The sequence below is a fragment of the Phascolarctos cinereus genome, unplaced genomic scaffold, assembly GCF_003287225.1.
Source record: "Phascolarctos cinereus isolate Bilbo 61053 unplaced genomic scaffold, phaCin_HiC Scaffold_5;HRSCAF=322, whole genome shotgun sequence".
NCBI lineage: Eukaryota > Metazoa > Chordata > Mammalia > Diprotodontia > Phascolarctidae > Phascolarctos > Phascolarctos cinereus.
In genome coordinates this window covers 240,663,518-240,689,113 of record NW_027555958.1, presented here as the reverse complement: position 1 = coordinate 240,689,113, position 25,596 = coordinate 240,663,518, and the positions used below count along the sequence as shown (strand labels likewise).

Here is a 25,596-nt window from a genome sequence, read left to right as displayed (position 1 = left end):
TTTAGCCTAAGGGCATATAATGGACTTTCAGGTTCCAGCATTTTCCTCACTCCCCCTTGAGGTAGGGTAGTACAAATGTTATCATCCTCAATTTATCAACAAAAGACCTAGAAGCTGAAAGAGAATAAGGCTTGGGTCTGAGATTCAAAGCCAGGAAAACCTTGAAATCCAGTTTGAGGAGTTTAGGCTTGATGGTATTTGGGGAAAGCCTTGGATTGTTAGGGTGAGGTCTTGGTGGGAGGAAGGGTGGAAGGTGTTCTTAAATCCTTTGGTTTGGGCCCCCTTCCACACCCCTCACCCCCATTTCCCGATCAGCTAGATGGTATATCCTTCACCTGTTTTCCTCCTTTTCCAACTGTATCTATCATTTCTTTGTCCAGAATTGTATGTGTGCATAGTCTCTGTAGAATTTGTTAACCATTGAGACCAACCCTCAGCTAAAGCATCCTGCTTTAGGGGATTAGCTATTAAATTTAATATCCATTCTGAGAGACACTGGGTGTATATGGGTGACAAGCAGTGTGACATTTTTAGAATCTGTTCATTTCATAGCCTGACATATGCCACTCAGTAGTAGTAATAAGAGTAATAATGCTTTATATTTGAATTACACCTACTTGATTCTCACTGCACCCCTTAGGAAGTGGGCACTATCAGTGTTACTCCCATTCAGCAGATAGGACACAGAAGCACACTTATTAAGGAACTTTACTAAGATGACACAGTTACGGCCAGACATAAAATAACAGCCTAAGTCTTTTGGCCATGTGTTTTACTCGCAAATTGAGATATGGATAATATGTGTCTGACAGAAATTAAGATTCCTCTTCATTGCACTGTCACTGAAATTACCTGGGGCTCTGTTGTCAGACAGTTGAGCCACTGAGATGAAGATCATTTTCTCGATCTGGTATGACCTGATAAAAATTTTAATTCCTCCTAAAGAGCTCCCTGCTATAAATAGACCTCTTCTCATTCATACTTAATCTGGTCCATACAAGATAAGGATTCTTTCTGTTTCACAAATGGGGGAACCAAGATTGAGAGAAGAGGAAGAAGACTTAACCATCATATATATGGGTTGCCAGAACTGAGATTAAAACACAGAAATTCTGGCTTTCAGCCCAGGATAGGTATATTATAATTGTAATATGAGATGTGTAGTTTTTCTGGATCACCTGTCATCTGTGTCTTTCTAACTTTGCTGGGTATTTCAGGGCTGTTCTTTTCCTAACTTCTTCCTAACTCCTGACTGCCCCTCTCCCAAGAGAATGAGACCTGGCTGTTTCCAGCAGTGTGTTGTATAAGAGGTGTGAACGTTTGTCTGGAACAGCAAGGAGGGTGGGCTCCCAGAAGGGTAGAGAAAGCTCTCTGATGGTCACCTAGGCTTTAAATGAGAAGCAGAGCTTGGACTCATGTGAAAATTATGAGGGTGGGAAAGCTTCAGTTTTTGCCTTTGCATTCAAATGATGGCCTGTATAGAGCGTGTTCTCTTTAAAGTGAAATGTAGGAGGGTAAATGTTTTGGGGAGGAAATGAGAATTCCTATTTGCTGGTCAAAAGCATCAGCCTTTTAAAAAAAAATCCTCACCTTGCCAAGATATGTTCAGTCACTGACATAGTGTAGCCCCGGTCACTAAGCTCACTTGAATAGCTGCTACCGTCTCCCTCCACTGTGCCCTGAGCTAGTGGTGTGCGTTGGGAATTTTAATTTATGCACTGTAGCTCACTGTGTGTTTGTGTGTGTATGTGTGTGTGTGTCCGTCCTTGGCAGGAGTCACCAACGGCTTTGGGAAGCACACAGAAAGTGGGTCTGATTCTGAATGTAGTTCTGGTCTTGGTGGTGGCCTGGCATTTGAAACTTGCAGGTAAGGACTTCAATCCCTACATCCTCATCTTTTTGTCTCTTCTTGCCCCTTCCCTTCAGCCTCTGTTCAATAACAGGTTGACTTTCTGTTGTGGTCCTCATTTTTTAATTTTTTGTTTTTACTTTCTTTTCTCCTTAGCTCTTGTCTTTAGGGCTTCATGGGTGTATCCATGGTCCCAAAGACCTTGGTCCCTGTGGCTTCAGGCCGCTCTTCTGGGGAGGGAAAGTAGAAAAGTGTGGTAGTAACAACTGACCAAGAGCCAAGTGGACAAAGTAACATTTCAGTCAAGGGCTCAAATGGGAGACACACATTCAGAATAGAAAGCTGGATCCTCTGGAATGTGGCTTCTTCCTTCTTTTTATACTTCAAACCCTCCCCCCAGCTGTTGGCAGAAGGGTGATGGTCTTTGAAGGGTGAGTGATTTTATTGTTAGAAAGGATGCTGACCAGGACTTTTGAACTGTCTTTCAAAGATCTCAAGGTTCTGTTTTTCCACTAAACTTGAAGGAACCTTAGATATTATGTAGTTCTGGGACCCAGAGAAGTGAAATGATTTTTTCCAGGTTTACACAGGTAATAAATAGCCAACTTGTGAGCTGGACCCAGTTGGACCCAGACCCTCTAGTTCTAAATCCAGTGCTCACTGAATAGGCAAAAATAATACTACATTTTCTTTGATGGCAAGAGCTCTGACACTGGTCATTAAGGTCTTCAAAGTGTTTTCTAGCTCTGTGATTCTTTAGGTCTTTATTGAACATCTGCTGTGTAACCAGTGCTGAACAAAGCACAGGGAGAAAAGGGAGCAGGGGAGAATATAAGATCCGGAAGGAAAAAGAGATTCCCAGGAATCGATCTCTGCATTTCTCCCTTTGGCTACAGAATGGTACATAAATAACAAAAGTCCTGTGATCCTGACTTGTCTTTGAGGTATTAAGGAAGAAGCCACCTTCATTGTTTTGAACCTGAGTTCCCATTGGTACTAATAATTGCATTGAATACTGGGCTTCCTTCCACAGTGGAATTTCAAAGTTTAGAGAAATTCAAAAACTTCTGTAATTTTTTGGCTAGCTGTAGGACATAAAGGGGTAGCTAGATGGTGCAGTGGGTAGAGTGCTGGGCCTGGAGTCAGGAACACTCCTCTTTTTTTGAGTTCAAATCTGGCCTCAGACACTTACTAGCTGTGTGACTCTGGGCAAGTCATGTCATCCTGTTTGCCTCAGTTTCCTCATCTGCAAAATCTGGAGAAGGAAATGACAAGCCATTCCAGTATCTTTGCCAAGAAAACCCCAAATGGGGTCACAAAAAGTTGGACATGAATGAAAAATGACTGAACAACAACAGTACATAAAAAGAAAGCCTTTGAATGTACCTTAAAGTAATAGAAACCTAAACTTTGCAAAGAAGCTTATTCTTCTTTTGTGGCCAGGTGAATTGAATTGGCAGGCTGATTTTTAAACAGTATTGGACAGATGATTGTTAATCCCCCTGGAAGTTTCTAGGATGAGAGATTTTACAATCCCAGTTGTTTCATTTATTGTCTGTGTGGCTTTGGGCAAGTTACTTCCCCTCTCTGTGCCACAATTTCCTTTAAAATTAGAGGCTTTGACTAGTTTTAAAACTATGATTCTACAGTTCTCTGGCTAAGCAGCAAGAGGATCATCGCCTCTTGATGATCTGACCGCTTGGTAATGAATTCTTTGACCACAGCAACAAAAAAAACAGAAGAACACAAAATGATCCTTATCCTTAGGAGTCCTCTTCTGCTTTCTCTAGTGATAGTGGCAGAGGATCCTAACTATCATAAATTTTAGATTATCTGTAAATGTTAATAATTTGTATTCTAATTGCAAAACTTATTTAAGGACCACAAAGTGGATCATTACTCCTGGAAGAACTGAATTATCAAGACTGGCAAAAAGGAAGCTACCAGCTAAATGTAAGGCTCAGTCAACAAGTATTTCTTAAGTATCTGCTATGTGCTAGGCATCATACCAGATTCTGGAGAAATACAAAAAGCCCACAGCCCCTGCCATAAAGGAGTTTACATACTAAGGATAGCTCATAGGCCCTTCTTGGAGAGGCAAATAAAGCAATTATAGGAAAGTTGGTCATCTCTTTGCATTTTCCATGAAAAGCATTTGCAAAAGGTCGCCATGTAACTAATTGTAGCTCAGATAAACTAGCCAAATTAAATCAACACATACAGGGTATTCCCAAAGTTTTTAAACTTTTGTAGCTTAAAATTGCACTAAGACTTTAAACACACCCTATATATGAATACTCTGTGATTTCAGTGCAAAGGTGGGCAGCAGCAGCATGATGAAAACTATATTGGAAAAAAATGGCCCAGGAATAAAACAAAGAGTCCAAAGATTTGTTTTCAGAAACCTCATGCCTATGAGGAGAGAGAAGTGGAAGGCTCTGGGCATGGTATATACCAACTAACCACAAAAAATGAAAAGATCATTTAAACACCTGATTGCTGATGTGAAATCTCCATGTTCTGAATCCGTTATCTCTGTAATTACTCTACCAACTTGTCAGAGTGAAGATCAAAATTGGTACCAAACTAAAAGAAGTAATAAAAAATAAGAAGCTATGGCGTGCAATTGAGACAAATCTAACGTGACCTACTTAAACTGACACCAAGAAATAGGTAATGGATAAATGAACAGACATTCACATATTATTATTTCCTAAAGAAGTTTAACTGTGCAAGTAAATTGACACACTGGAGCCTTCTAAATTATTTCAGCCAGCAAACACTTGACCCTTCTTGCTAAATGGAGAGAGATGGCAGCCAAGGATAGTAGCAATTTATAAACTCATTTGAAAAATTTAATAAAGGGGGGAAGACAGTAGATATTTATTAATAATATCGACTCTTTATGAGGAAGAATTAGTAGAGGGAAAACAACTTTTCAAAAAGTTTAGTAACGAAGAGTCCAAACTAATTATGATCACTGCAAGGGTATTTAAGGATGAAACTGGAAGGACAACAAAGAAATGAAAAATGGGAAAGCTCTGGAAATAATTTTAAACTCTTTTCTCCATCAGTAACAGTAGAACTGCCACGTTTGGCCTCAACATTTCAGCCTTCATGTGCTGCAAGAAGAAGTAGAAATGACACTAAAGAAAACAAAGGTGGAAAGAACAGATGTGCTAGATTAAGTATATTTAGGGGGAGGTCTTTTCTGAAGTGATACAATTTTTAGGAGTTGAATTTTCACCATGTCTGAAAGAGAGGAGAGGAGAGCACCAAATCTGGGGTGGGGGGGGAATTGGACTTTACTGTTGTCAAGGTAAGGTGACTAGGGGCAGCTAGGTGGTGCAGTGGATAGAGCACCAGCCCTGAAGTCAGGAAGACCTGAGTTCAAATCTGGCCTCCAACCAATCACTTGACACTTACTAGCTGTGTGACCCTGGGCAAGTCACTTAACCGCAATTGCCTTAAAAAAAAAAAGTAAGGTGACTAGAAATCTTTTCTCTCCACATCTCTTCTTCATTTGAAGAAAAAATGAAGCGTCCTGTATGCATAATTGAGCAAAACAAATTTCTGTATTGCCCATATCCAGAAATATATCTATCTCAATCTGTACCATGAGGCCATTATCTGTCAAGAGGTAGATAACATGTTTCATCATAGGTGCTCTGGAATCAAGGTTTGACCAAGAAAATATTAATGAATACCAATCTATCCCTTTATTTTATCATCTTTGTAAATATTTTTATGAAAAATCTACACACATACACATCAAGGTCATCTTTGAGAAAGAAATAAGGAGACTTTCACAAATGATAGTCTATAGCAGTCATACAGTTGACATAGGTGGAAAGAATACAAGATCTCATTGTGTTTGACAGTAAAACATTTAATTTGATATAGCAAAATTCTACCTAAAAAATTCTCCTCTGGAAATTCAACAATATTCTTTGAAAGGTATATCAGCTTTGGTGACCGTGTGATTATAACAAGAGGCACAGGGAATGTCTACTCAATAAAGCTGTTTGCTACCCTTATGGAGGATGTCCCCTGAGGAATCCAAGTAGAAGAGGGATTCCCTAAAGATGGAGAGGTCTGCTAGATGCTTTTTGTGGATGATGGGCTACAGACTGTATCAAGTCCTAGAACCTCGTAGAATGTCCTAAATGAGATTTATAACAACTATAAAAGTTTGTCTTAACTATCCATGCTGGAGCAACCAAGTGATCAGAGAGTATTGTTGTCTAGCCTAGGTTATACTTGGAGGGACAACTCATAGAGTGTTTCATTAGTGTGGGAGGGCTTAATGTATATATATTTCACTATATGTACAGATACCTAATGAACTAGCTCAATCAGAAATCACCTCTGATGTTTGTTAAATGGGATTAGGAATCCTAATCTCAGTTTCACTTAATGAAATGAAATAACAAATTGCTTAGAATGTTAGTAGGTGGATTAAAAATTGCTTTTTGTTTCTATGTTTGTAATAGCCCTTAAACACATAACTGTCCTTGTACTGACTAATTGCATATACTGTGAGGTAGACCTAGTTCTTGCAGGATCACTCCACCTGTCCACAAGATATAGAGAAACAATTTTTTATTCTGGACAGAAATTAATGAGCAGTACAACTGGTTTGAAAACACAACAAACTTTGAGCCTCTTTTTGCAAAGACAATGTAGAAAGTTGTACTTCCCTTTCCTTTTTTGTAACAAATGGGTTAACAATACCAAATACCAAGAACCTGGATCATAATTGTTTTCGGTTTCTCAGTTTAGAGTCCTTGATGAACATCATGCGGCTCATCTCCCTATCAAAGACCTCCCAAAAGTTCTGGGATGTCTGTTTATTTTCTTCAGCATCTGTTCTAAAAGACTTCACGTTATAGTTTTGATTTTAAGTCTCCTACATCAGGAGCCTCTCAGTGACAGTCACATTCTAATGAACGAATGAGGCATTTATTACTTACCATATACAAAGCACTGTTTAGCAGTGGGGACACAAATAGAAAATTAATACAATACCTGCTTTCCAGGAGCTCACATTCTAGTGGGGAAAAAAGACATGGAGATTTCAGCTGCACATCAGTTGGAAAAGTCCTGTATTTCTTAGGGTATGGCAGCAAAACAGATGGTGTTGCCTCTTCTTTAATGTCATTTTGTTATAAAATCAGTTGTTGATGTTGAACCATTTGATGGTGCTAAAGACTTTGATGATAAGAACTTTCTTTTTGGGTCTTCAGTAGATGTAACTGTAGCACCTTTAGGAGCACTTGCCAGGCTATATCTCCAAAGGAGTTTCTTCTAGGATTGATGACTTTGGGCACTGGGTCATTAGTGCCCAAATAGCATTGCCATTCCCAAGGTTCTTGGGTTCAGGGTCCTGGACTAACTCCATTAGGGTTGGAGGGGAGATGGTGGATTGACCTGCCTGGCCTTTCCTGCCTTCCATATCTCTCCCAGGGTGCCTTGCTATTTTAGCTAGGCTCACGTACCCACGCTTTGTGTGGCAGTTGGTTGACTCTTGGTGGGAATGGCTGGTGCCTTCTTCACAGGAGTTGCCTTCCCTGATGATGGCTGTGAAGGTTCAGCTGGGATGAGAGCAGGACCAGTGGTCTGTGGAGATGCTTATACTCCCAGGGTTCTTTGTCTTTGTCTGCCTGTTGGTGATAGGGTAGTCAGTAGTTGTGGCTGAAGTGACTTCACCTTGTTGGTTTTTAACCTTTCTCTTCTCTTGCCATTCAGATTCCACTGCCTATAGGCTCTTGCTGAGATGTGTGCTCTTCTCTTTCTACATAATTCTCAAATTGCATTTTTTCCCCAACCTTTGGTCTTATTTGTCAGTTGATTATTCTCATCTTTCCATGAGAGAATAATTTTTTGCATTTATCTACATTAGCAGTAGCTTGATTCTTGGAAGTGCTGCTGTAAGGTTTTCATTGTTCTTCCTCCCTCAGAGTTCGCAGCTCAGCCTCTCATTTCTTCACATTAGTAGCATTCTCAGACACAGTGAAAATTTGGAGCCTGTCATGTTCCTTTTTGGCCTTCTCTCCTTGGAAAAGTCTGTTGAAGAAAAGAAAGAATGCACACTTGTTGAAATACAAGGTGTTTGGGTTTTTTTTTTTTCCTGTCTTGCTTGGTAGCACAGTGTGCTCTTCCATGCTTTGAAGGAAAGCCATAAGAATAGGTTACACAGGAAAAACTACTTACTGAGGAACCTAGAGTTAAAGAAATACAAAGAGGTCTTCTTTTTTCCATACAAAATATGTACAAAATATGTACTTCAAAGGGAACTGCACTGTTCCCAGAAATTCTGCAGTACTAGGGTGCTGTGTAAAATGGTTGGATCCAGCTCATGTTGTCTTTCTTCATTCTGAAAATCTATTTAATATATTTTCCTTGGTTAGAGGACATAACAAATGGGAAACTTATAAAAATGGTTATTTCTTTATTGTGATAACTGTTTGAAATCTTGACCAAAAATCTGAGAAGTGATCTTGTATATTTTATGTATGTGTAAAAATGTTTGTTAAGTATGTTTGCATATATAAAATACACATGTGTGAGAGTACATATGTTAGATAGACACTGTACTTGGAAAATGAGTTGGGTCCATAGTTGAAGAGGATGCCTTTGGGGGATTGCAAAGTTTTTAATGACTCTCAAGGTTCTTCCTGAAACCAAGGCCCATCTTTTTAATCCCAATATTCCTTCAAGGATTAGGTGTGTCTGTGTACCACAAATTGAAGAATCCAAATTGAAGCACAAGGTGACCATCACCCTAAAAGCTGTGGGTGCACCCCATTACCAATGAAGAAATGTGCAAGAGGGGTGGCCTAAAGGATATCATTGAAAGAGAACTGGTCAATAATTCATGTGCTCACTTGGTATCGACGTAATGTCAGGTGTAGAGCAAGGCGCTAGGTTTGATGAATGGACTCTCTGTGGACAGCTTAGAGGAGAATGTGGCCTAAAACAACAGGGTAGGTCAGCAGGGATGGGTTGTGATCTTTGTTGATGAAGGAAATATACATTTCAGTGAGATCACAGATCAGTCTCAATGTCTAAGTTATCCTTTCCTGATAATGAAGGATGTGAAAGTGACAGGAGAGGGTCTTGGTGGTTAGAATGGATGTTTTATGTGTCTTTCCAGATGAATTTTTAGTGAGCTGTCATGTTACTTTACGTGGTCACATTTGCAAGGTGATTGGAGGGATTTGGTCTGATTGTGAAACAGAAGTTTTTTGGCACATGAATCTAATTGGCCTTAATTTTAATATAAACAGTGAATCCTGGTCCTCGAAGGATTCTGATTCATTCAGCTAATAACAATTAGCATTTATGTAGCACTTTAAGATTTGCAAAGTACTTTACAAGTATTACTTCATTTGATCTACACAGTAACCCTGGGAAGGTAGGTGCTATTATTATCCTCATTTGACAGATTGAGGTAGAAATTGAGGTAGACAGAGATCAAGTGATTTGCCCAGGGTCCCACAACTAGTAAGCATCTGGGGCAAAACTTGAACTCAGGGCTTCCTGACTCCAGATCCCTCAGGATATCCACTGTACCACTTATCCACAATATATTTACTTTATGTTATTGCTTAAATATCATACTTAGAATTATAGACCAATTAATGTCAGGAGCTGGAAGGAATCTTAGAAATTAGGTAGACCAAACCTCTCATTTTTATGGATCAGACAATTGGCCTGAAAATGGGAAATGATTTGCTCAAGTCATATAACTAAAGGAAAGTGATGGGCATGGGATTTGAATCCTCAACTCTTCTCTTGACTCAAAGCCCAGTGCTCTTTTCATCATTCCACATTGCCTCTTAGTTGAGTATTATCCAGCTGTTCTGGATAAATTGGAATTTTATTTAGCATTTCCTCAAGAAACTATATTTTTATCTGCAAGTATTTTGTTGGCATGCTTTTTGGCTTTAAAAAAGCCAGTCTTATTAAAGCAGAATATCTTTAATTTCTTTTTGAAATCTGAAAATTCACCTATGCTTTTATTTTCACCCATTGTTTAACAGAAAATAACTTGAACAGCAGCAGCCCTAGTTAGTCATAAAGAGCAATGAGACTCTAGAATGGGAAACTAGAGGAGGCCGTGGAATCATCATCACCGTTTCATTTGTTGGGAAAGGTTTTGTGTGTGTGTCTTGCCTAGAGACTGAGGAATGAACAGAAATATTTCTTGAGGTCCCTTCCAGGTCCACAACTTCTTGTTTTGGATTCTCATGGATTTTAGGCATGTCAACCCTCCAGCAATTTTCTTGTAGTTCAGTGTGTTTTTGTATAGAAGATTGAAATACATTAAGGAATGAATGTGGTTGTAACTCACCTGTCAGAAGCATGAAACACCTTAATTGTTGGTTTGTCATGGTTTTGTTTGCTTTCTTCGCTCTTGTCTACACAGTGGTCTGACTCCTCCAAAACGAAGCCGTGGGAAACCAGCTCTTTCTCGAGTCCCTTTTCTGGAAGGTGTAAATGGAGACTCGGACTACAGCAGCTCAGGTGAGACCCATGGTTTGGGCTAGATCTGAGGAGTCAGCTTCTGTGGCGGTGGGCTCTTCTGAGGGCCCGTGTTGCTGTATGTACCTTGGGAAATCAGCCACCTAACCTTCATTCTTCCACTTTGGAGGGAAGTATCATTGCAGTAATTTGGGAGAAGAGAGTAGAACATATACAATTCTATGTCAGGATCTCCAAATTAAATTTTAGCCAGTGCTTTCAACTCCTTCCTTATCCTTTTTGAATCACCAAGTAGTAGGTCTTTCCTGGGTGCCACATTTGAAGAGGGACATTGACAAGATAGAGCTCTTTAGAGAAAGAAAACCAAAATGCTGAGGGTTCTGAAAGCTACAGGAAGTTGAAGAAACTGATCTTTAGCCTAGAAAAGATAAGCCTTAGGTGGGAATATGGTTGTAGTGATCAAATATTTGGTGATTTGTCACATGGAAGAAGGATTAAATTATTCTGCTTAGCCCCAAAGAACAAAACTAGGGCCAATAAGTGGATGTTGCAGGGAAGGCAGATTTTAGCTTGACATCGGAAGCACTTCCTAACGATTAGTGGTCCCTGAAAGGACTGAACTGCTTTGGGAGGTAGTTCCTATTACAAGAGCTGTGGCTTCAGGGAAAGGTTGCATTCATTAATCCCTAAGGTCCTTTCTACTCCCTTAGTCTTTGATTCTGTCAAAACTTTTAAGCAAATTCCTCAAAAAGAATAAAAAAGGGTAGGTTTGTATGTTCCCCTTATCTTAAAGCAGAGGGTTCAGATGGCCAAAAGGTGAGGAACAGAAGCAGGAAAGATCTAAAAAAAAGTGATCCTCTTCTCTGGAGCTTTGCTCCATTTCCTTGTTGAGTATGAGCTTGTACTACTTATAGAAGTGGGAAGTGAGAAAGAACTGTCCACATGTGATACTGCATTGTCATAGCTCAATGGGAGTTGTTAAACCCATTCTCTGCTTTCTTTGGGGTTTCTTTTTCAACAGCCTGATGCCAGTATATATGGACAGGATGTGCAAATAATAATGTATGGCAAGACCTAGCAATAAGCTCTCCCTGCCCTAGACGCAAACACCAACCTCTGGCTTGCTTGGCCTGGCCCTACCCTGCAACAGCCACCTGAGCTATAGGTTTTACTTCCTGGGGAGATGGGCAGGGTGTTGCCATGCCAAGAGTCCTTTTACAAGTCAATTTGGTGCCTCCTACACAGGCTTCTATCTCCTGGCAACACCCAGCCACTGCTGTGAACGTTTTGCAGATAAAGAGGTGCTGAGCCACTGTACTGATGAGAAGCTAGCCTGGGATCATGGAGTGGGGGGAATGGAGAGGTTGCGTAGCTTTTCCAGTAAGCCTTTTCTTTTCCCTGCAGTGGTGAAACAATTAAATTCTCCCTGACCAATTGAGGCACCTTTGTGGGTGGTTTACTGAGTTGGGTTGTGTCTCAGACTTTAAAAGAATTTCTTTTAATCAAGAACTTCCAGGGAGGGGGAGAAATCTTACTTGGAAACTCCTAGGCCCCACACGGGCCACCTCACAGGTTGGGGATGGGGTGTTAGTGCGGAATCTGAGTGTCATTTTGAGTCATCTCTCTCTGCCCCTTCTCTTCAACCCTACCCCCACCCCCCAGGCAGAAGCCTCCTGATGCCTTTGGAAGATAATGCAGACCTGGAGCCCTTGGAGCTGGTGTGGGCCAAGTGCCGAGGCTATCCTTCCTACCCTGCCTTGGTAAGTCCCTGTCCCAAGTTCTTTCTTCCCTTGGGGTTTTTATCTCATAAAAATTGTTGTGACTTGGGACCTTAGTCACCAAGAAAGCTTGTACTCTAGTCTGGAGTGCCTCAGACTATTAAAGTGTCCATTTTGGGACACTTAGGAATTGAGCTCAGAGGCTTTTGTGTGTCTGGGCATTTCGTCCAGCAGGGATTTTGTGCTCTGCTTCTTGCTAAACATGATAACCTCTTGCATGTTCTCCACTATTCAAAGCTCTTCCACCAGCAGTACTGGGAATTAAGTAGGGCAGATGAAAAAACAGGTCCACAGGTATGTTTTCAGAGAAGTAAAGTGATCTACTCGGAACGTCCCAAAGCAAGAGAGTAGCCAAGGCAGGATCAAAACCTCTGATTCCAACACTTAGCAGAGTGCCTGGCACATGGTAGGTACTTACCAAATGTTGACTGGTTTCTAGTCCAGACTTCCTTGGCTACAGAGCCAAGTGTAGAATAAGAAATTTAGAGTATTTGTGCCAGGTACAGAATCATAATTTTGCATCTATTTTTATAACTGACTACTAGGGGGTCCAGGGTTAGAGGAGAGTGAGGTGTGAGCAGGGCCGAACAGAGCTTAGAGCCAAAGGCCTTATAATAAGGCTTCCAAAACCCATGACATTTGAAGAATGGGCTTGAAGATTAGTGACTTCATGAAAGATGAAAAAGGGCCAATATATACTTAGCTTCTTAAGAAGTTTGAAAAGACAACATAGGAATAGGAGATTTTCTCTTTTTGTCTATGTACTTGGAACATATTTTTGAGCTATCCATTTGCAAGTTCTCTAAGTGCCATCAAAGTGACTCACTTGTTTTGGTGTGTAAACCAAAGAGTGCAGAGCACACCTTCTCCTGTGATCTTTAATGTGGACAAAATATGTGAAGACTTCTAATATAAACCAGTAGTCTAAATTATGTCCTGTCATCTGGGGTCTGCTCACACTGGGGCTCAGCTGATTGCTCTGCAGTCTGGGAAGCATGGCTTGGAATGAATGCCCAGCTGGGTGCGTGTCCAGTCTTCCTAAGAGTAATTGCTGCTGATCTCCTCTTAAGGGAGGCTTTACCTGTTTTCAGGTCTACATCTTAAGAGGAATTTAGAGAGAGTGGCAAAGATCCAGAGGTGAGTAAGGAGCAATTTATGAGAAAAGATTAGTCTCTGGAGTTTTTCTAAGTCAGGTTATCCAAGTCCCTGTCGGCTTATTGTACAGAGAATAATGGCCAGCTGTTCTCAGTCTTTGGAGGTAGCTGAACAGTGAGTAAGGAGGAGGTGGTCATGGCGGCGGAAGCAGCAGCAGCGGCTGGCCTGTGGACTGAAAACAGCTTGAGAGCAAAAGCCTAGGAGGGCTGGTTCTGTCACTGAGTAGCTTTGTGACAAGCCCATCACCTTGCATCTACTGTCTGAGTCTCCATTTGCTCTTCTGTTAAATGGGGAGCTACTTCAGGGTAAACTTTAAAAAAAAAACAACAGCAACTAGATGTGAGAAAGCCTTGAGAAGTTGAAAAACGCCAAACAAACCTGAGGGATTGTTGCTGTGAAGATGCTAGGGTTAGGACCAATGTAACAATGAGCTTTTAAAGTCTGATTCTTGGGGAGGTGAGGAGGATGAGATGTCTGCACATTTAAGTGTCTGCTATGTGCCAGTCTCTGTGTTGGGCATTGGGATATAAAAACAAAAATAAAAACAGTCCGTGCCCTTGAGGAGGATCTTAAATTATGTTAGGGGGATTTCCAGTGACTCATTTCTTTGTTTTGACTCTGTTCTTAACAACCTCCTTTCTATTAGCCCTCTGATCCTCAACCCTATAAACTGTACTCTCTGTGTGAGCAAATAAAGTCCTCTTTTGGAGCCCCAAATGTCTTCTGTCCATAATGTTGTTTTGGCCAAGGTTGTTGAGGTTATTGAGGTCAAAGCAAATTGAGACCCTGAACAGGGAAGATTGTGATACACTGATGTAGGTGACTATACTTCTCATGATAGTGCTACCTCAAATGTAGCATTAACACTTCATCTCCTGACACATGGCCACCCACCTCTGCTACATAAACAAGACCTTCATACCTCTGAGATGCCTCAGCTCACAGAGGGCATCTGAAATGAATTATGATAATTTAAAAAGAAAAAAAGGACAGAAAAAGAGACTGGTACTGACTCTCTTTGCCCAAGTGAATATAAGAAATGAAGAAGATAGCTTGTTTACCTCACATCATGAAGAGCAGTCTCATTCAGTTATGACCCCCCACATTAAGGAACTTCCCCAAAATGTCCCTTTGTACTGTATGTAATACTTCTCAGGGAGCTGGCTCATGCCCAGGGGCTCAGGGGAGGTTTAGAATGATGAGCACTCTAAGAAGGAATTTGCTCAGGATTCTCTTTCTAGGGCAATGAGAATAGGAGAGATAAAATCCCTAAGGCCTCTGTAAGTGTGGTTGTGGGCAGAGGTTAAAACTCTTTGAAGGACAGCTTTGGGGTTGAACAACTAAGAGCTTCATCCCTTGTATGAGAAAACTTGCTGATTCCATTTCTCTTTTTTTACTGGGGTAGCATTTGTTCTTTGTTTCTCACCAGATTATTGATCCCAAGATGCCCCGTGAGGGCCTTCTGCACAACGGTGTGCCTATTCCTGTCCCACCACTGGATGTGCTAAAGCTGGGGGAGCAGAAGCAAGTGGAGGCTGGAGAGAAACTCTTCCTTGTCCTCTTCTTTGACAACAAGCGGACCTGGTGAGTGGGTACTCATGGCCTTCTATATCCCACTTCTTGAGTAGATTTCCCCTGCCTCTTTTCCCCTGACACTTGATTTCCAAAGAGGTGAGATTGGTCAATTAGTTAAATGCCTTAGACATTTTGAATTTAGAGTCTGGGGTACTTTTCGTAGGGTGCTATTCATGGACCTGAATGATCTTTTCTCTTAGCTTTTGGAAACTGGCCTAGTAGTGATGAGCTGGGCATTTAGCCTCTGTCCCATCCACATTACCTTAGTGACTAGAAAAGCAGGAGGGAGGCTATGAACTGATTGTTATGAGTGACTTAGATCTTTTTTGGTGCCAGCTGGAGGTGCCACCTTCTTGTCCTTTTGACACTCTGAGTCCCTTTGTTGCTTTAGCTACCTGATTCCTGTAGTACCACACAACCTGCAAACCCTAGGGATGGCTCTGCTTATCAGAACTAGGGGCAGATGGGCCTTTTAAGCGAACTAGGCTCGGCTAGATGGGCCTGCGGTTCTGGGCATTAACAGCTCTTCAAGCAGATCTAATCTCCTAAAGGCCTTGGGAAAAAGCTTCGTTCAATTGTCTCCAATTCCTCACCACTGGAAACATAGATGTCACTCATCACTCTGGCCATTTTTTGTTTTTAATTCTGTTTTTTGGAAACCTTCTGGGACACCCTTCAGGGTTTGTCTTTCTTTATTTCATCTCAATCAAGGTTCTGTCTCTCACCATATCCCATCCTTTTGCTCTTGCTCTGGCTTTGTGGAGCTTAACCTCTCTGTCCTGCTTGCCTGGGATTGGGGCTCTAGATTAGAAATGATATGAAAAGTATGAAGGGAGATGACTGAGAAACCAACCATTGATGGCCATGGGAGCATTAATTAGTACAGATAATTCATAGTGATAGATACTCTTTTAAAAAAATGATGTGCAGGGCAGCTAGGTGGTGCAGTGGATAGAGTACCGACCCTAGAGTCAGGAGGACCCAAGTTCAAATCTGGTCTCAGACCAAACACTTGACATAACTTACTAGCTGTGTGACCCTAGGCAAGTCACTTAACCCTAATTGCCTCACCAAATAAATAATTTTTTTTTTTAAAGTGATGCCCTTCTTCCAAATTAAAAAGGACTTGGATGGAATATCCATTAAGGTACCTGCTTGTGGCCTGGGCTTCTTGGTAAGCAGGGCTGATCTTGTGTTTGGGTTGCAGGCAGTGGCTTCCTCGGGACAAAGTCCTTCCCCTAGGGGTAGAAGACACCGTGGACAAGCTGAAGATGCTGGAGGGCCGCAAGACCAGCATTCGCAAGTCTGTGCAAGTGGCCTATGACCGTGCCATGATCCACTTGAGCCGGGTTCGGGGCCACCATCCTTTTGTCACCTCTGGTTACCTGTAAGAGAGTGGGATGTGGCCTGCCTGCCTTTGCCTCTGATCCTGGAGTGGGGAACCCTGCCCTCCCCATGGTGGGACGAATGGCAGACAGCCTCTCCCTGGTGCTGTGGAGGATAGGGGGCTTGAGCCTGAAGAGTCCATGGAGAAATGTCCTATTGTGGACAGCAGCATGACTCCTATGGTCGGCCCTATCATGTGCCAAAAATTCCTAGCTGAGCTCCTTCAGAGGATGATTTCCTGAAGAGCCAGCTGGAGGCAGGGACAGAAGCTGGGATGTGGGCCCTGCTGTGGAGATAAACCTGCTATGGAGGATGGCTCCTGGGCTCAATGGCCCAGGGGCTGCTCCCACCACCACCCCCACTACACCTCAGATTGGGCAAGGATCTGATCTTGAGCCCAGAGGTGCTGTAGATACACTAGGGTCCCATGGAGAATCTTGCTGAGCCCCTCTTGTGCATCCCCTCTCTGCTGCTCACTCACTATCACGTGTTCTGTAAGATTTCCTCTCTCCCCTTTTTTCTCTCACTTGCTCACACTCTTGCTCCTTTGCTTACTCTCTTGTGCCAAATTGATAGAAATTCTTACCAAACTAAATTATTTTTTTAAAGTCCCAGTTTCCCTGTAGATCTGGCTGCTATAAAGGACAGGGTCGCCAAGTGTGGCCCTTTCTAGGACACCAGGACAGAAACTAGTAAAACATCTGTAATCCCAACATCCACCCCCAGGGAAACAGAATCAGGAAATAGACATATTGCCTCAGGGTTAGACTTCATTAATTTGGTCCCTGAGAGTGCAGATGTCTTAGCATCCTGTGGGTTTGGTTTTTTTTTTTTCCTGGGGTAGCTGAGGCATAGACAAGGCTGCAGTGATAGACTTCTCCACTTTCCAACTTTATGGCTGAAGAACAGCATGATGGGGAAGAACCCTTCCCTCCTCAGACACTGGATGTCATTAGTGTTTAAAAGTTTCTTGTTGCCCTCTGGCTGTGTCTGTCCTGGTACTCTCTTTCCCTTTTCCCAGTCCCCTCTTTCCTCTCTTTTCACCAACTTTGTCCACCATTGTGGGTAGGGTCCCTGCTTGCTGGGCCCTCAAGTTGTGCCAGCAGTACCTCTTGTCCCTCTCCTCCTCTTCACAGCCTTGCTCCTCCCTGTTACTCCTACAGCAGAACCCTCAGGTGGAGGGGAGGATAAAACCCTGCAAAAACCCCTTTCATTTCAGTATCTCCTTCACCTCCCTATCCCCCCAAAAACTGTGAACTGGGAATGTCAACCAGAAGCGTTGATATCTGTTCTCTTCTGCCCTCAATCCCCAGTTGTTTCCCCCTATACTCTAGCACCAAAGTCACAGGGCCTGGTCGCAGACCACCGAGCACTGCGTTGCTTTTTAACCTGTTGTTCTTTTTAATTGTTTTAAATTTTTCATAGGGGAATTTTGGATGAAATGAAATCCTGGGGGGAGATCACTGCCATTTCTACTCAGTCGACTTTTTAAAAGGGAAGAAAACAAACAAAATACCCACCCACCACTACTTATCCAGTTGGGACACGAGCCAGAGTTGAAGGGTAAACCAACAGAGCAGGTCCGTACCATTGAAAGGATGGCTGGGGTTTGGGTTTTTTGTAAAATAATAATATAATGCCTAGAGCTGTGTGGATAGGGAAGGACATGGTGTACATAATTGTAAGATATTGTTCTAAATTATTCAGGCCTATTGTTTCCCTTCTTGAAAGTCCCCCACCCCCAACCCCCAATCGTGTGACTGGGTCTTTTAAACTCACACAGTGAGTGCCATTTTATTGAAAGGAGCCAATGCTTTCCCCCAGGTAGTCAGTCAGCTGTGGACTTTGTGACCTGTGTCTAAACCTGTGTTTGAAGATCTTGGGGCTTTCTCCCCTGCCCCTTTCTCTGTCTCTCTGTCTCTATCTCTTTTTTAAAATGATCTTTTAGAACGGGAATTGGCTCAGATCCTGCTGTGGCACCGGGCCCATGCGTCACTGTCGAGTCTGCTGTGAAGAAGCACACGATGCTCTATTTATTGTAGAAAGTGACTTTATTTGCTTTCTAGAATTGTTTATATGAGATGGTAAAAGAGAGGTAATTAAAAAAAAAGAAAAATCTATGCTTGTAAAGAAGACAAAAGTTAATTTTACCTACTATAATATGACTGTCTGAAACTTTTTTTTCTCCCTGAGAAATAAATGTTCTAATGGACAGCAATAGCTGTGTGGTGCTTGTTGCAATTGATGCCTCACCCTCCCTAGCCCTTCCCATGGACAACCCAGTAGAGACAGTTCCCTCCAGTGAGAGGTGCTTTCCTGTCCAAGAAAATAGTTCTCCGGCAAGGCCTAGACTTTACCTGATCCATGCCAAGTGATTTGAGTTGGAGGTGTCTTGTTCCCTGAGCCTTCCCTAGGAGAACAAGCTTAGGTACACTGAGTAAAGAGAGAACTTAGACTCCCAGGGGGATCTTGCATTTTCCTGCTATTCAAATTTTTAGACTTACTTTCCCTACCATTGGTTCCTCTAGCTGTTTTTTCCCTGGTGGCAGCCGTAAAGGCAGGTTGAGTCCTGCTGTTTGCTTCTGGGAAAAGGTAGAAGGAAAAACTGAAAGAAGTTGGAATTCTTTCCCATAAAGCTCCCTATTCCTCTGTGGTCCTATTGGGAAACTACAGGAAGTAGTTCTTTGTGCCCTACTCAGTGGCCCAGGATGTCAGTCATGGTGCCTAGTTCCCGTGTGTGCACAGCCATGCAGAATGAAAAGGAAGAGATATGTCACTTTTGTTGTCTATGATACCTGCCTTCTAAAAGTTTTTTTTTTAAATCACTTCTCATTTTGATGACCTTTTTGTTGAGGAGGTGATCCCTGTTGAGTTCCCTCTAAACTCTGATTCTGATGCTGCCTCTAGGTCCGAGGGTGCTTACACCAACCCACATAGGGAGAAAGCCAGGAATTGTCCTTCACTGTAGAAATGGGCTAAAATAAGTGGATATGTGACTTGGATATGAAGGTGACATCATAAGCAAAGTAGAACAAAGAACATGTTTCCTTTCAAATTTGTGGGTAGGGGTAGAGTTTATGACCAGGCAAACAATAGAGAGAATCATAGAAGACAAAATGAGCAGTTTTGATTTTATAAAATTAAAAGTTTTGTACAAATAAATCTAATTCAGTTAAAATTAGAAGGGAAACAGGTAATGGGATAAAATCTTCACAGTGTCTTTGCCAAAGGTATCATATCCAAGATATTTAACAAACTGATTTAAATTTATAAGACTGAGTCATTTCTTAATAGATAAATGGTTTAAAGATATGAACAGTGTTCAAAGAAAGAAATCCAAACAATCTACAACTATGCAAAAGTGCTTCAAATCACTATGACTTAGAGAAGTACAGATTAAGGCAACTCTGAGGTTCCACCCCACACCTATCAAAGATGACCAAAGGAAAATGACAAATGTTAGAGGGTCTGGGGCAAATCAGGTACACAGGTGCAGTGTGGAAAGCAATTTAGAACTATACCTAGAGTTATTAAATTGTATATACCCTTTGACAGTTACTAGGCAATTATTAGACAGTTACCCTGAAAGATACCAAAGAAAGAGGGAAAAGGCCCACATGGACAAAAACGTACCAGCTCTTTAAAAAGTAGCCCCAAACTGGAAACTAAGGGGGTACCCACCTGTTGGAGAATGCTAAAATTAGTGTGTGTGCACAATGGACTATGATATTGTGCCTTAAGAAATGATGAAATGGATGGTTTCAGAGGAAACTGAGAAGACTTATGAGCTGATGTAGAATGAACTAGAACAATTTACATGATAACATTGTAAGAAAAACAGCTTTAAAAGACTAGACCTCTCATCAATGCAGTAAAAAAAAAAATCATGAATCCAGAGGTCAGAAGATAAAAGGTCTTCCATCTTCTGCCAGAGAAGTAATAGATTTAAAGTGCAGAATCACATATATTTCTGTTCATGGCCAATGTAAGGATTTGTTTAGCTTGACTATGAATATTTGTTATAAGGTTTTAAATTTTTTATTCAATTGGTGGAGATGGAGAGATGATAAATGTTTGCATAAATGATATTTTTTAAAAGGCAAAAGATGAGGCAGAACCAAGATGGAAAAGGAGTAGGGAGGTCCTAGATAGTATATCAAAAAAGGAGGAAGTTACTACTAGGTCAGTATCCCAAAAACATCGTAAATAAAAAAGGATGCACGTGTACAAAAAGTATTTATAGCAGCTCTTTTTGTGGTGTCAAGGAATTGGAAATTGGGGGGATGCCCATCAATTGGGGAATGGCCAAACAAGTTGTGGTACATGAATGTAATAGAATACTGTTCCATAAGAAATGATGAGCAGGCAGACTTCAGAAAACTTGGAAAGACTTAATGAACCAATAGTGAGTGAAGTGAGCAGAACCAGGAGAACACTGTACACAGTAACAGCAACATTGTGTGATGACCGACTTTGATAGACTTGGCTCTTCACAGCAATGCAATGATCTAAGATAATATCAAATGACTCATAATGGAAAATGCTATCCATATCCAGAGAAAGAACTGCGGAATGTAAATGCAGATTGACGCATACTATTTTCTCTTTTTTTTTTCTTGTGGTTTTTCCCTTTTGTTCTGATTCTTCTTTCACAATATGACCAGTGTGGAAATATGTTTAGTATGATTGTGCATATATAGCCTATATCAGATTGCATGCTGACTTGGGGGGAGGGGGGATTTAGAACTCAAAATCTTACAAAAGTAAATGTTGAAAACTAAAAATTAATTTAAAAAAATAAAGGAGGAAGTTTAGAAGCCAGTAGCTGGAGGGCAGAGCCAAGATGGTGGAGTAAAAGCAGTGACTTGCTTGAGCTCTCCCCCAAACCCCTCCAAATACCTGTAAAAGATGACTGTAAACAAATTGTAGAGCAGCAGAACCCATGAAAAAAAATAGAGTGAAACAAATTTCCAGCCCAAGACAACCTGGATGGTTGATGGGAAAGTGCTGTTGTGCTGGGCTGGGAGAGGAACACAATTAAGTGTGGGCTGCACAGGTAAAGATCAGGCCCCAGTGAACCTGGAGCAAACCTTAGGGAACTGAATCACTGGCAGCTATGGTGGTTTTCAGACTTTTCAACCCACAAATACCAAAGGCAACTTAGAAGGTCAGTAGAAAATGTCTGTCAGCCCTGTGTGAGACAGGAGTGTGGTCCGGCCCTAGTGCAGCCCTGGGACAGTGACAGGTGCTTCTGGAGCTCTCAGCCCACAGATGGTGGGGGAATCGAGCAGCTGATCAGAGGGGGATTGCAGGGATCTCTTTGCTGGCACTGAGGCAGGATTCTCTTGTTTTACCCATGCTTGGATCTGGGTCGCAGTCCTGGGGTAAGGAGAAGTGCTGGCATGGCACAACTTGTGGCAGGAGTGAAGAGAGAATCCTCCTCACAGTTCCAAGGCAGAAAAGAGTGCTTGTGGTCACTCATAGACAGAGCACAGGCCAGGAAAGGAGTAAACACCTTACCCTTGATTGTACCACCTTAGAAGAACTGAAAATTTACAGGTCCCTAGAAGTATCCCTGAGTACAGCTGCACAGAATCCCTGAAGCTTGGGACAGTACACCCTCCACACTGGAAGGAGAGCCCAACCTTAACAGAGTTAAAGAGTCAAGTAACTGGCTGGGAAGATGAGCAAACACTGAAAAAAATTCACACTGTAGAATTTTACTTTGGTGACAAAGATCAAAATATACAACCTGGAAGAAGACAACAAAGTCAAAGCTCCTACATCCAAAGCCTCCAAGAAAAATATGAATTGGTCTCAGGCCATGGAACAGCTCAAAAAGTATTTTGAAAATCAAGTAAGAGGAGAGGAAAAATTGGGAAGATAAATGAGAGTGATGCAAGAAAATCATGAAAAAATGAGTCAGATAAAGGAGACCCAAAAAATGACAAAAATGACCAAAAGAATGAAGAAAAAGACACCTTAAAAAATAGACTAACCTAAATGGCAAAAGAGGTCCAAAAAGCCAATGAGGAGAAGAATGCCTGAAAAAACAAAACAAAACAGAATTGGCCAAATAGAAAAGGAGGTCCAAAAGCTCACTGAAGAAAATAATTCCTTAAAAATTAGAATGGAGCAAATGGAAGCTAATGACTCTATGAGAAATCAAGAAATTATGAAACAAAACCAAAAGAATGAAAAAATAGAAGACAATGTGAAATAGCTCACTGGAAAAACAACTGACCTGGAAAATAGGTCCTGGAGAGATAATTTAAAAATTATTGGACTACCTGAAAGCCATAAGAAATTATCAAGGAAAGCTGCACTGATGTTCTAGAATCAGAGGGTAAAATAGAAATTGAAAGAATTCACTAATCACTTCCTGAAAGGAAAGGAAAATAAAAGGAAAACTAAGAGTATTATAACCAAATTCCAGAGTTCCCAGGTCAAGGAGAAAATATTGCAAGCAGCCAGAAAAAGACAATTCAAGTATTGTGGAAACACAATCAAGATAATACAAGATTTAGCAGCTTCTACATTTAGGGATCAGAGGGCTTGGAATATGATATTCCAGAAGTCAAAGGAGCTAGGATTAAAACTAAGAATCACCTATCCAGCAAAGATGAGTATAATCCTTTAGGGGGAAAAATGGATGTTCAATGACATACAAGTATTTCAAGTATTCTTGATGTAAAGACTAGAGGGGGCAGCTAGGTGGCACAGTGGATAGAGCATCAGCCCTGGATTCAGAAGGACCTGAGTTCAAATCCGGCTGCAGATGCATAACACTTACTGGCTGTGTGACCTTGGGCAAGTCACTTAACCCCAATTGCCAAAAAAAAAGATGTAAAGACTAGAGCTGAATAGAAAATTTGACTTTCAAATACAAGACTCAAGAGAAGCATGAAAAGATAAATAGAAAAGAGAAATCATAAAGGGACTTATTAAAGTTGAACTGTTTACATTCCTACATGGAAAGATGATATTTGTAACCCATGAGACCTTTCTCAGTGTTAGGGTAGTTGGAGAGATTTTATATATATAGACAGAGGACACAGGGTGAGTTGAATATGAAGGGATGATATCTAAAAAATAAAATTAAGGGTTGAGAGAGGCTTGTACTGGGAGAAGGAGAAAGGGAGAGGGAGAGGGAGAGTGGGGTAAATTATTTCCATGTAAAAGGTAAGAAAAAGCTTTTACAGTGGAGGGGAAGAAGGGGGAGGTGAGAGGCAATGAATGAATCTTACTCTCCTCAGATTTGGCTTAAGGAGGGAATAACACACACTCAATTGGGTATGGAAATATGTCTAACCCTACAGGAAATATGGGGGAAGGGATGTAAGAGTGGAGATTATAGAAGGGAGGACAGATTGGGGGAGGGGTAATCAGAAGCAAACACTTTTGAGGAGGGACAGGGTCAAAGGAGAGAATAGAATAAATGGGGGGCAGGATAGGATGGAGGGAAATATAGTTAGTCTTTCACAATATGGCTATTATGGAAATGTTTTGCATGACTACACATGTATAACCTGTATCAAGTTGCTTGCCTTCTCAATGAGGATGGGTGGGGAGGGAGGAAGGGAGAGGAATTTGGAACTCAAGGTTTTAAAAAGGAATGCTAAAAATTATTTTTACCTGCAACTGGGAAATAAGATATACAGGCAGTGGGGTATAGAAATTTATCCTGCCCTACAGGAAAATAGAAGGGGAAGGGGATAAAAGAAAGGGAGAGGAGTGACAGAAGGCAGGGCAGATAGGGGGAAGGGGTATACAGAATGTATGTTGTGTTGGGGTAGGGGGAGAGGAGAGATGGGGAGCAGATTTGGAACTCAAAATCTTATGGATGTGAATGTTGAAAATTAAAAGTAATTAATAAAAAATAAATAATACATTTTTAAAAAAAGAAGCCAGTAGCAGGAGTAGTGTGGTTCAGACTCCAGACTTGGAGCAGGGTTTCTCTTCCAGTATTTAGTCCTGTCTGCAGAGGAGTAACCAAGTAGGAAACCCAGATCAAAGGGTAGCCTACAATTCTACAACTCTAAACTAACAGAGCTTTCCATCTGGCCGGAAACTTGCATTACTTATTCCAGTGGGACAAGCAAGACTTCCCTGGATCAGATTCCTTTGGTAGCATCAAAAGCTTAACAGCCCCTAACCTGTCCCTGGGATCCTGGAACAACATAACACTCAATACTCCAAGAAAGCCGCAACAGGACCAGGCCCAAACCTTTCCTCCAGAACCTCAGAGCCTTGGAAGAATGGGCAAACTAAAAAAATGACCCCACCATAATGAACTATTATAGTAGCAAGGATGCTTAAGGCACAAATGCAGAAGAAAATTACTCCAAAACATCTATAGGCAAAACCTCTGAGGGAAAAAAAAAACAGCTTGGGAACAAACTCAATTGGAATTCCTGGAAGAGAATGAAGCAAAAGTTTAAAAAGGAGTTAAGAGATGTTTTTATAAATGGAATGAGAGTGCTTGAGGGAAAAAAAATAGACAAAAATGAAAGCTATGGAAGAAAGAATTGGAAAGAGAATTAATAGCTTGTTACAAGAAATAGAAAACCTTATCCAAGCAAAAACTCCCTGAAAATCAAAATGGACCAAATAGAAACCAATGACTTCATGAGATAAGAAGAAATATTAAAAGAAAGTCAAAAGACTGAAAAAAGAATGGAAGAAAATGTAAAGTATCTCACAGGAAAACAACTGACCTGTAAAACAGATCAAGGAGAAAAAAATTAAGAATTGTTGGACTATCTGAAGATTGTGACTAAAAAAAGAGCCCAAACAATACATTTCAAGAAATTGTAAACTGCCCAGATGCTCTAGAACCAGAGGTCAAAAGGGAAATAGAAAGAAGCTACTGGTCACCTCTTGAAAGAAAAACCTTCAATGAAAACTCCCATGAACACCATAGCTAAAACCCAGAGTTTCCAGGTCAAAGAAAAAATACTACAAACAGGCACAAAGAAAAAAATCAAGTGCCAAGGATTCACAGTTAGGATCACACATGATTTAGCAGCCCACAGTATAAAGCAGCAGAGAACTTGGAATATACTATTCCAGAAAGATATGGGATTAAAGGCAAAAACCTCACTTACCTAAACTAGTCAAAAGAAGGAACTATAGATACACACACAGACACACACTCACAGAGGTGGGTACAAAAATCCATTTTACTCTACAGGAAAATAGAAGGGAAAGGGGAGAAAGAAGGAGGAAGAATTGGAGAGTCTATTAAGGAAGAGGTTAGTCTTAAGGAAAACAAACTAAAGATGTACAGAAATATTCCTCTTTTTGAGGTGGCAAAGGATGAGAATCTGAAGGAGTTGCCCTTAAATTGGGCAATGGATGAACAAG

The 25,596-nt window shown here is 41.2% G+C and overlaps 1 protein-coding gene across 1 annotated transcript in view; it reads left to right on the top strand.

Annotated features, from left to right (window-relative positions):
* The window catches only part of BRPF3 (bromodomain and PHD finger containing 3), a 31,971-nt gene extending 13,523 nt beyond the window's left edge, over nucleotides 1-18,448 (top strand). The window contains 5 exon segments of the mRNA XM_020999433.2: nucleotides 1,774-1,867; nucleotides 10,281-10,378; nucleotides 11,999-12,096; nucleotides 14,699-14,853; nucleotides 16,052-18,448. Of these exon segments, the coding sequence (XP_020855092.1) occupies nucleotides 1,774-1,867; nucleotides 10,281-10,378; nucleotides 11,999-12,096; nucleotides 14,699-14,853; nucleotides 16,052-16,235 (629 nt within the window). The 3' untranslated portion in view covers nucleotides 16,236-18,448.
* The last annotated feature ends 7,148 nt before the right edge of the window (nucleotides 18,449-25,596 follow it).